At 38.4% G+C, this 12,501-nt stretch overlaps 1 protein-coding gene across 1 annotated transcript in view; it reads left to right on the top strand.

Moving 5' to 3' along the window:
• Positions 1-1,049: 1,049 nt before the first annotated feature.
• The window catches only part of LOC117665643 (cytosolic phospholipase A2 epsilon-like), a 52,592-nt gene continuing 41,140 nt past the window's right edge, over positions 1,050-12,501 (top strand). The window contains exons 1-2 of the mRNA XM_034417784.3: positions 1,050-1,144; positions 6,751-6,823. Of these exons, the coding sequence (XP_034273675.1) occupies positions 1,118-1,144; positions 6,751-6,823 (100 nt within the window). The 5' untranslated portion in view covers positions 1,050-1,117. The remainder of the gene's footprint in view (positions 1,145-6,750; positions 6,824-12,501) is intronic.

Below are 12,501 nucleotides of genomic sequence, written 5' to 3'. Positions count from 1 at the left end.
TTATATGAGATTGCACAAATGTCTGTTTGATGAAGCCTCTGATTGCTACATGGCCTTCCTGTGTGGTCCTGTTTCTGCTGTACTTTTGAACTTTGCATTGTTGTTGAATGAAATAAAGTGGGAAGAAACCCAAAGCAGGAGAGAAGATGAAATAACATACAATCTCTATGGTATAAAAATTAAACCAGTTTCTAGATTTCTATTTCCTGAGTTCTTGAAAACTGTCTAGAGGAATCAAGGGAAGTCAAATAAAGAAAGCTTTTGTGTACTATTGTGACACATGCTCTGCCCCTTTTGTAGTTTATTGACTGTGCATATGAAAGGGATGAAACTTGTGTCGTGATGGTGTGATGCTGCTTTTGTTATTTTGAGGAAAGCATTGGACCCTTTTATCAACTCTGAGCTAATATTGATTTTTGGCAGTCTTCCTGAAATATATGTAAATTCTAAAATGTCTAAATTACTTAATGCATTACCAACCTGGTCTTTACCCAATACAACCAATGCTTATCAGAAATTATGATGAAATAATATACAATGTAAGATTGCATTGACATAAGTATGAAGAGTAGAGATGTCCATCCTCGAACTGACCTCATGAAGAACCAATTGGGTCTCCTCTTCTAGTAGGCTATCTGCTTCTATCATTTTCTGAAGTTAGTTGGGATAGGTTTTGCCTTCTCTGTATTATCTTGATTTTTCTGCTTTTTTATTATCGTGTTTTCTTCAATTGCTTTATATAGTTAGGAGCACGTTCAAATAAAGATCCATGTGCTTAAGGTTAACTAATTCAACATTAAGAGGTCACAGCTTCCTTCACTAATGTTATCAATTCCATTATGATCATCATTGTTTTTGTCATCAATTTTATTTATGTTGTACTTTTCTGACCAGTGTGAAGCTGCAAGTGGATGTCTGGTATGCTGCTTCATTGCTCTTAGCATAATAGTTTAATGAAAGCGATTGCTTCACTTTTATGAGAATTAAGTGGGGCGGAGCTGTGAGCCAGATTGTAAAATACCTGTTCATCAACTCCTGAACTTAAAGAGCACACATTTGTTTTATCCATCACTGTCTGCTGGGAAACTGTTGTGGGATCTGTCAGACAAGGAACACAATGGGATTATTTCAAAGTAAACAACAGGTAAGATGCTTGAGAAAACCAGTTGAACTCAAGTTTATCGCTAGCTCTTTAGGAGTTTTAACTAAACTATTATACATCATCATTTTCTGACATCTTCAGTTTTATGGAATATTTATTTTTAAGCAGTTGACTGATATTTTGATACATATATCTTGTTTTATGCACCTGGGTATTGAAGGTTGTGAGAATTGTCATACTCAGCTAACTAAGATACTGGCTGGCTGAAAGCAAAGGAAGCTTTAAAATCCTTGGGATTCTGGTGCTGTCTTAATTTGTCAACTAGCATGTAGATTAAGTACCTGTGCTGAAATATTGACATGGCTCTCATCTGTGGCCAGCTGTAGTCTATGGTTCCTCCTATGACTCCAGTGTTATGGTAGAGGGGATATTCTGTTGATGCTAATAACTAGCTGGTCCATGCTGGTGAGTTTATGTTTGCTGAAACAGATTCAGACTTTCAGGCTTATTTACTTTTCAGAGCTAAAACATAACTTTACAGTAGGATGGGTAGATGGGTATACTTTGCATTGTACAGGAAAACATCAAAAATAGGAGTTTTGTATGGACATGTCAGCAGTTATAGAGAGACATTTTACAAATATGTTTTGGTGCTCATAACCCTCTTTTTAAAAATGGGTACATCTGTTGAAATTTACTGGCAAAAGAAGGTCTCGGAATTGGAATGTTCAACAAGCTTTTGATCATCATTATTATTTTTTTTAAATGCAAGCTAGGTAATTAATTTTGTTCCTGATGTGTAAAACTAATATTTTCAGCATTATTAATCAAAATAATTAGAAGCAATGACTTGGGATTGAAGCTTCAGAGGTATATCATTTACCCTGATTTAATTAGCTTATTTTTCTCTGTGTCTCCCGTCTTCATACAAAACTCTCTTTCTGTAGTCCTAACATAAAAGCCTATAATATGCCATTTCCTAATCTTATAAGTGCATAATGCACATAAAATGTAATTTTCGGAGAATCCAAGGTTTATCCATAAATATTTCTGTCAAATTCAGAATACTGGCAAAATCTTTCAGCCCAAACTGAAAAGATGTAGAAGAGCCATTTGCAAGTGTTTTTTGCTTCATGCTACTTAGAAATGATTCAGGGCAATCTGAATAATAGGAAAATAATTAAATAATGAATTACTACCATGCAGAAAAATGGCCTTGGTAAGCTGACTTAATCATGGGGCAGGGGCAGTGGTGGGTTTCTACCAGTTCACCCCAGTTCAGGCAAACCACTAGTGGTGGCTGCGGGAGGCTCCGCCCACCCACCCAGATGTCATCACAGATGCTCTGTGCATGCGCAGAAGGTTCTGCACATGCCCAGAAGCGCCTTGCGTGTGCTCCCAGTTCCAAACCAGTAGCAAAGGTAACTACTGAGCAGGGGGATATATTTGACTGTTCAATTACTGTTTAGGTAGCTTATCAAGGACTTTGAATGGCAAAAACTCTATTGGTGGCTCAGATAAATCATTATATATATATATATCCTGAATTTTTGCCAGTTGGCAGATCACAAAGTTGAAAAGTTTGTTCAAAGGTAAAGTTACACCAATGCAATGATGTATGAAAGCTCAGTCTTTCCAGCTCATCCTCACGTTAACAGTAAAATAGGAGTTTGCATATGGCTTCAGTGACAGGATTTTCAAAGTTTACTAGTGCCTCCAACTCTAGGTGATCACAGTAAACGTATCTCATGGAATATTTGGAGCTTTGATAAAGTGATGATCAAGAAAGAAGTTGAGTGTCTATAGGCTATTTGAAGGTAGATGGGAAACATTGCAGTATTGGTACATTGGTACAATCATTCTGTTAGGAAACACCCAGACAGACAGTGGGGGAGTTCTCAAATAGGGAATTAGTCTGGAATCCTTGCACAGCAACAAGGAATCCAAAACTAATCCCCTCTAATCTCCATAGAGCCTTATCTACTTGTTCCCATGGGAAGGATGACAGTCTGGAGAGATTCCCTTATAATTGTCAGAATATAATAAAGTAATTAGCTTGAAGCCCACAGTTGTGGATCTGGTTCCTTGCGCCTGACACATTCCTAGGCAAGGACAGGCTGCTGAATAGGTATCAGCTTTACCAGACAGGAAACAGAACCAGATAAGCCAATTCTACTTTATTTTAAAGCTACATTAATGTAAATTTGAAAGTTTGAAAGTAGAATTCTCCCGCTGTCTCTTTTGCAGCCCAAGAAACCAGGGAGGGTCCCTTCTGAATGTCTTGTTCCACTCATTGTCCAGCTGTGGACTATGCTGTTACTTATCTGACTATTCGCTAGCAGGATCTCTTCATCCCATCTCTCAAGATCTTTTGCATATACATTACATTGGGTTACATAACAGGATTGGTCCTACCATGAGACAGAGTGAGGTGGCTGATGCTGAAAGGTAGAACCAAGGCAGAAGAATGGAAGAATGACCTCCATAGGTTCCTTGCATAGCGTGCATCTTTCAGGTGCAGTAAAACTCACTACCTCATTCTATTATTGGGATAAATTGGAAAGAAAAAATTAACTGCCATGCCAATTGAAAATTGCACACCGAACTAACTGAATTGAAAAAAGAGACTTCAATTATGCTAGGTTAAAACAATGCCTGTTTATAAGATCAAAGCTGCCCATGTAATTTTTAGTCTTATTGACTAACCTATCCAAGTAAACAAGGAATGTAAGTACTTTTGGTCATCCTGATGATCCATCTAGTCCAGGGTTCTGCCAAATCATTCCTGTTACACGCTAATAATGTTAACATTACAAGTAGTAATTTCTAAAACCACAAAGGAGGAAGGATACAAGGAAGTACTGAAAGGTAGTGGCGGTGGCGGGAGGCTCATCACGGATGCTCTGCGCATACCCAGAAGGTTCTGAGCACAGTCCTTATGCACAGTCACTCATGCCCTCGTCACTTCTCGCCTGGACTACGGCAACACTCTCTACATGGGGCTCCCCTTGAGGAGCACCCGGAGGCTCCAACTGGTCCAGAATGCGGCCGCGCGGGTGATTACGGGAGCGACATGGTGCTCCCATATAACACCTCTCCTGCACGAGCTGCACTGGCTCCCAGTGGTCTTCCGGGTACGCTTCAAGGTGTTGGTTCTCACCTTTAAAGCGCTCCATGGCTTAGGGCCAGGGTATTTACGAGACCGCCTTCCGCTACCGATAACCTCCCACCGGCCAATACGCTCTCACAGAGAGGGCCTCCTCAAGGTGCCGTTGGTCAAGCAATGTTGGCTGGTGGCCCCCAGGGAGAGAGCCTTCTCTGTGGGAGCATCTGTCCTGTGGAACGAGCTACCTCCCGGAATACGCCTGATCCCGGACCTTCGTACCTTCCGTAAGGCCCTGAAGACTTATTTATTCCACCAAGCTGGCCTAGCCTAAATAGTTCTTAATTGGGATTTTAAATTTTATAGACTTGGAGGTTTTAAATTGGGAAGCCAATGATTTAATTCTTTTTAATTATCTTAACTTTTGTATTGTATGTATTTTTAATTTTGGCTGTTCACCGCCCTGAGTCCCTTCTGGGAGAAGGGCAGTATACAAATTAAATAATAATAATAATAATAATAATAATAATAATAATAATAATAGTAGTAGTAGTAGTAGTAGTAGTAGTAGTAGTAGTAGTAATAATAATGTGCAGAAGCACCGCATGCACGCACTCCCGGTTCTGAATAGGTAGCAAAGGTAAGAGGAACCCACTACTGGCAATAATGTATGCTGCACCACCATCAGTAACACAATTAGACCTCTACAATTTAAAGAAGTAACAAAAATAACTTAATAAGGGTGACAAAAGTCTTTGCAGTTTTATGATAACACTCCCTTATCTGGGCTGGAAGGCATATTATTGTACTGCAGTAGCAGTAGGGTTGATGGAAACAACTATCTATGCAGTTTTGAATTGTAGAGAACTATTGGGCCTACAAGGTTTGGTATAATTCTATCCCCATTATATGTAGTTTTGTATTTATACATAGTAGAATACAGCTGCACGATATAGTATTGTTGTGAATCAAAGCAAAATTCAACAGTGAGCACTTCTTCAGGGATTCTGAAGAAACAGAACATTCTCATTTTCTCAGAGAGAAAATGAACATTTCTCTCATCCCGAAAAGAAAAGGATATTTCTTGAAATACTTGCAATTCATTGTGGTTGCAGATTCACTATTTCATCCAGGATGGGATCTCAGAATTTCACTGGTAACATTGTCTGAAAGAACATTATCCTGAGGGAAATACATGGATTTTATGTCTTTGAAGCCTTGTATTCCATCTGGATGTTTGCTTCTTGGAAATAACAGTGGAGCGAATTTTTGCCTGTTTGAGGATTTTTCATTTAGTATTGCATGTTTTTGGTTTGTATGTTTTTCATAGTATATTTGTAGAGATTATATCTTCCACTTTAGGTAGAAATGCAAAAGGAAATTAAATAGTAGTAACACGTCCTGTCTGCCTTCCTACCTGCTTTTCTACTTAAAATAACAAACGCAGGACTTTTTTAAAAAAAAAATCGCATATCTGGTTGAACTTGAAATGATAATTCTCTAGAGGTAGATATGCTTGACCTTGTTGTCATGTGTTCCAGTGAGCAGTCCCTTATCAGTTGCATGTTAGAGCTTAAGTAAAAGATGTAATCAATTCAACTTTATTGCAAAATATCAAACAAGAAAGGACCGAGTATCCTACCCTTGGCAAAGTCTTGTACAGCCATGCAAACAGATGCATTAATTAACCAGTATCGGCACAAGGCAATTTGGTGCCTGAGGTTCCAGAATATACACAGGTTCCTCCCTGCCGGGTTTTACCTGATTTTCAGATTCTTTTAATTAAAGAGCAGACTAAATGGGGAGCTGTCAGCCACATCTATTTTTCTAAGACTGCACTTTCCAAACTCCAAGTAGTTTCCATAAGTAACAAAAGATGATGGCTGCAATTCATTGGTTCATTTGGAAAACTGTTCATCTCTTTGGAAGAAAAGATATAGATGATCAAGAGGGAAATCCTCAGCAGTCTGGGTATTTGTGACTGTCCATACCCCTGTGGGAGTCATTTCACAAAGAGGAAAGTACTCCATGATAGAGAACTCATAACTGATTTTTCAAATTTAATTCCCTGATGTAATATACTTCCATTTGCCTTTGCCTTTGCATGTCTTCTATTTCAGAGCAACAGTCTTTGTCTGGAAGAACAGACTATTGATTGTCTTGGGGGTGGGAGAATATGATTTTATTTTTGCCTTTTTGCTTAAGGATATATAGAATAGTAGCCAGCCAGATACAAATTCTTCTATCAACACTCTGAGAGAGATTGGTGGTTAAGAAGTTTGATCTCTCTCTCTCTCTCTCTCTCTCTCTCTCTCTCTCTCTCTCTCATATCAGCTATCTCATCATCATCTCTCTCAATCTCGCTCTCTCTCATCACTGATCATCTCTCTCTCATCTCTTTCTCTCTCTCCTATCCCTATCTTTCTATCTCTATCTCTCCACCTCCAACACCATCACCATGTGTCCATGTCCCATGTCTATGTCTATCTATAAATACAGTAAACTAAATATTAATTGAAATTTTCTATTTATTTTCATTCTATAGACGGAACCAGCTCCTTGTAGTCTCCTCACAGTAAAGATAATAAAAATCAAGAACCTCCGGAAAGCAGATCTATGTGAGTTCCACAACTTAACTTTTGGTTAGAATCATAAGGAAGAAAAAGATCACAAGGAAGTTGAAATAGAGTATAAGATAAATCAACAGTCTTTTTCAATGCTAAATGTACATGATTAGGCCAATGATTATTTTTACTTTTGGAAACCTCATATGAAGATTATGTATGCAAATGTTGAAAACTGATGGGATTAATACCATTATGATATGTCATGAGATGTTGTAAATTCACAACATTTCAGCCATTGAGGCAATCTATTTTCTATGTTTGGTCAATATCATTAAAAATGAATAGCAAATATTTATGAAGTATTTATTTTTACAATATTTATTGTGCATCCTAATCCTAATGGATTCTGATGTACACAATAAAGTTGGAAACAAATGTCTTAAACACATATATAAATAATAGAAACTGTAAAGAGTAAAACTACTAGAAGATCATAGGCACCATTCACTTAACACGTAACATCTGGACGAGTAAACAAATGTTAACTGATAATAAATGACAATAATGTTAATATGAACATTTCATGTTATCATCACACATATTGCTTTACAATGTCTGATGCAAGTATGTATGTAAAATTATTAGCATAATAATATCATGCCACATATTATTTGTTTAACGACTTTCTGTAGATGCCTATCATAGGTAACATTTTCATCGATATGTAAATTTTCATTTTTCATTAAACTGTAAAGGACAAAGTAGTTTTTTAGGCTTTACTGTTTTATAAGATTTGGGGGAAATGGACAAGAAATCCACCTTAAGATTCACAAGGAGAGATGTTGGATAAGCGTTTCCAATTTCCTCCAAAACTTTTAACCAAAAGTAATAATTAAATAACATGGTCAACTAAAGCACTAATATGTACACAGAATGGATTAGGAGAAAAATGTATACAATAAATGCACTGTTTATTTTACTAAATCATTTAGTAAACGAAGAACAATACCTTAAATTTTGTTTTAAATATATTATGGGGAGGTACAGGTGCCACGTACAAATACATCAAATATCCGTGGGTGCCATGCTACCAGTTCTTCATGAGATACGCAGAACCAATTTAGCACAAATGCTACTATAATGAATGCTAAAGCCATAAATGCCTTAAGCAAATAGCACTTAATAGCTTTTTTCCCATTTATTCTTAGCTTAATCTTAGGATAAGTCACGCTGATCATGCTGACAGAATCTAGTAGCTATTGTAATGGCTAATCATACTTAAATTGGTTAAAGAATGAATAGGATGTTTTATGAAAGCCAAAAAATGTGGGCCTCTCAGAACCTCAAAACCACAACTAAATGAAATTCTTCCAGCTGACTATGAAGAGGGATTAAAAAATTAATAGGTGGCTGCTAGGACAGACATGAATTGCTAAAGCTATTCCATAAACAGTGCTTGCCTAAATATTCTGGGTCTTTACTTTTCAGTTCCTTGGAAAGCATGGGACAAAGGCAAAAAAAAAAAAAAAAAAAAGACAGGGATGGGTAATTCTTCCAAATCTGTCTGTGGTAATGTCTATTCAAATCCCAGTACTGCAAACATTTTTTTCTTCAAAATTCCTCCAACCTCCCAAGAAAGGAAAAGAAAAGAAAATGCATTAATCCAGGAAGTGACGATCTCACAGCCAACCTTGTGGTATCTGGGAAGCTCTCAGAATTGTTTGACTGAGGCACATGTGATTATGAGCAGGTGAGAGGCTCACTGGTTCAGTCATGTCATGTGCATAAAGTTATTATCTCCTAGGGATGGAATAATGGTATTTCTGCACACAAGCTAATTTGTCCTTAATTAAACAAACAAGCAAACAGATTTACTGTTGAATAGACAAGTAAAGATGGAATGTAAACACCTACAGTATATGTTTGGGACATAACTGTGAGTCTGCCACTGAAAATACCAATACATCAAGGTTTCCATTAAATCATCAACTAAAGCAGGGGTGGGCAAATGTGGCCCTTTTACAACCTGTGGACTTCCACTCCCAGAATTCCTGAGACAGCTTGGCTGGCTCAGGAATTCTGGGAGTTGAAGTCCACAGGTTGTAAAAGGGCCACATTTGCCCACCCCTGAACTAAAGCCAACAAAAATATCAATGATATCTGGTTCTGAAAAGCTTGACCAATTGCAACAAGAAGGCAGGCAACATTCCGACCTGGGGTGCATTTTAAAGGACTTATTGAAGTACATTTTCCTATGGGAAAGTTGCTTACAAGCGTGAACATGTTATTTAGAAAAGTCCCTAAAACAATGCATACCTTTGGAGCACTAAGGAAAGGTATTTTTAGGCAAACTTTTTCTGCTAAGTTTGTAAACAGGCACGAATGAGAACACATGATCAGTCAGGTAGGGCATTCAGTGAAAATCACATTGAGAGCTCCACCCATCCATATGGAAATCTAAGTTTCCACGACTAAGTATAATTTTCTTCCTGTATGTAACCATTCCATGTGGAAACAGATTTGGATGTGGCTTGCATTAAAAGAAGCGCTAGTTCCACCCAAATAAGTTTTGTGGTGTTATTGGCATTTGAAGAAACATCATGCTAATCTGAATATTTGAATCAGCTGTCTAATCTTTGTATACATATTTCAATTTGGCATTTATTTATTTATTTATTTATTTATTTATTTATTTATTTATTTATTTATTCATTTATTTTTCAATTTATATACCCCCCTTCTCCCTCAGGACTCAGGGCGGTGCACAGCCAGAATTAAAAACATGAAATACAAATATTAAAAACAATTAAAATCTATATAAATTTGGCCCAAAATTTAAAAAAACCACAAACCAATTAAACATTTAAAAATTTTTAAAAATTTCTTCCTAAGCCAGCCCAGCTTGCTGGAAAAAGTGGGTTTTAAGGGCACGGTGGAAGGCACTGAGGTCTTGGATTCTCCTTATCTCTGGGGGCAGCTGATTCCAGAGGGTAGGTGCCCCCACAGAGAAGGCTCTCCCCGTGGGGGTCACCAGCCTACATTGTTTGGCTGATGGCACCCTGAGGAGGCCCTCTCTGTGGGAGCGCACGGGTCGCTGGGAGGTCGTCGGTAGCAGCAGGCGGTCTCGAAGATAGCTAGGCCCTATGCCATGGAGAGCTTTAAAGGTGATAACCAACACCTTGAAGCGCACCCGGAAGACCACCGGGAGCCAGTGCAGCTTGCGCAGGAGCGGTGTTACATGGGAGCGCCATGCTGCTCCCATCACTACCCACGCTGCTGCGTTCTGGACCAGCTGGAGCCTCCGGGTGCCCCTCAAGGGGAGCCCCATGTAGAGAGCATTGCAGTAGTCAAGGCGAGAGGTGACGAGGGCGTGAGTGACTGTGCACAGGGAATCCCGATCAAGAAAGGGCCGCAACTGGCTCTATTAAACATTTGATAGCATTTTGGCAAATATATATATATATATTTGTGGTTTTACTGAGTAAGACAGCTGTTGAAATACATGCAAACACATACACATCTCTCTCTCTCTCCCCTCCCCAAAGTTTCAAGATATTCTATACTGTATCAAATATATATTATATAGCATAATAGCTACTTTCCTAGAAGAGGAAACAATAAATTGCCTCCCTTCCAAATATGAACGTTTACTAAAGGGATATCCCCATAATGCCTTTTTTTGGCACATACAACGACCCCCCACTACCACTTCCTAAAAGATTTGTGTGTTCAGTAACACAAAATGTTGCCTAATATGTGTGAAAAAAAAAGAGAGAGCTGACCAGAATGTCAAGTTTGCCTTCTCCTTCCAAAAGGAGGTCACGAGTGTTCTTTAACATTCATGCTTGCAAATTTATAAACTCATCTATAAATAATACTTAGGCTAATTTATAGAGAGGCAAACTCACCCATAGTTATAATTTAATATTAATTGGAAGGTAGGTTAACAAGGTAACCCAAGTAAATGTGAATGTTTGGGTGAGCAATTTGAAGCCCCCGCCATTCTTTTCTTAACGTGCTTTGAGGCTCCTTTGATTGACTTACCAATTGCTAAACTGCTCTCCATAATTTACCTCAAGCCTTGTGATAACCCAGATTGTGTGATATACCCATGGTTCCGTGTGACATGCAAAACTAGAAAACTGGATTGACTAATTGGTTCAATTAATCTTAGTTAAGGAACAAGCCTTCTGGAGGGGCTGCATAGATAAAGTACATTTGGAATGATGCACATGGCAGAGGCAATTCATAAGAGTATATGCAAAAAGACTGTGGGGTTCTTGGTGCTCTCTGAGCTTGGTGGTTTTCTTGAAATTTTATTACCATACTAGGTAACATCATCAGTGCTAGAGGGATTCTGGTTTGCTCTTATTTTTATATACTAGTGGCTTGCCCTGTCAGTATTGGTGGAAAGTTCTTGAGGGTTCCTTGATTAGGTTGTTTACTGTTAGCTTGTTTGTCTCCATTGATAGTTCCTTGACTGTTTATATTTTTAAAAAAGGGGAAAAAATCATAGTTAATGGTGTCATGCAGAGGTGGTATTCAGCAGGTTCTGACCAGTTCTGGAGAACTGGTAGTGGAAATTTTAAGTAGTTCAGAGAACCGGTATATACCACCTCTGACTGGCCCCGCCCCCATGTATTCTCTGCCTCCTGAGTCCCAGCTGATCAGGGGAAAATGGGGATTTTGCAGTAACCTTCCCCTGGAGTGGGGTGGGAATGGAGATTTTACAGTATCCTTCCCCTGGAATGGGGAGGGAATGGAGATTTTACAGTGTCCTTCCCCTGCCATGCCCACCAAGCCATGCCCATCAAGCCATGCCACGCCCACCAAGCACGCCCACAAAACCGGTAGTAAAATTTTTTGAATCCCACCATTGGTATCATGGGAACACTACTTGTGTTCTCGGATAAATGGAGAACATCTTCAAAGAGCTATCTGTCTGTTGATAGCTGCTTCAAAAGAGACCTGTCCTATATTAACCAGGACATGCTGGGGCTGCCCAAATCACCCCAAAAGTCACTTTGCAAAAGCAACCCTACTTAAAGTTTTGAGAAAGTTACATGTTTGGAAGGCTTCCTGGATTTCTTGTTGTTCTTGTTGGTTTCCTGTGGCTTGTCTAAATGAATATGCACACACTTCCATAGATGGAAATCTCATTATTTAATCAGCAGTCTCAAGACTTTCCAGGGTCACAGTTGCCTCAGTTGCTTTGAAAAGAGTCATTTTGCTTATGCAAAATTATTCTCCTTGAAATTTTGCTTATGCAAAATTATTCTCCTTGAAATCCTTTGCACAGACATGGATGTCTTGGGAAATTACAATCTGTAATTATTTGTCCCAGTCTACCTTGATCCTTTTCAGCTAGTCTTTGCAATTGGATTGAGAAATGATATATTCTATTCAACAACCTATCACCGCACATAGTTACCCTCTGGCTTAATGATACTGCTGTTCTTTGCAAACAAGTTACTTTTAATTTTTTTAAAAAAATGCAGATTTCAATAGAATCTGTTGAAGCAAATGACTCTTGATTACAATCAATTACAAGTTGTGGCCTGTGTAATGCAGCAAACATGTGATCAACAGTAACTCCTCTGAGTTTTAGAAAAAAATGGAATGCCTAATCCCATCAAAAATTATAGCTATAAATATGAAGGATGTGCCTTTCCTTAAAAAAAAAAAGGTGCAAGTATCCTAAACATGGAAATGTTTAAGGTAAAAAGAAC

Source organism: Pantherophis guttatus, chromosome 1 (assembly GCF_059756535.1).
Source record: "Pantherophis guttatus breed Tessera chromosome 1, ASM5975653v1, whole genome shotgun sequence".
NCBI lineage: Eukaryota > Metazoa > Chordata > Lepidosauria > Squamata > Colubridae > Pantherophis > Pantherophis guttatus.
Note: the sequence above shows the minus strand (reverse complement) of the source record. Positions and strands in the feature narration are given on the sequence as shown.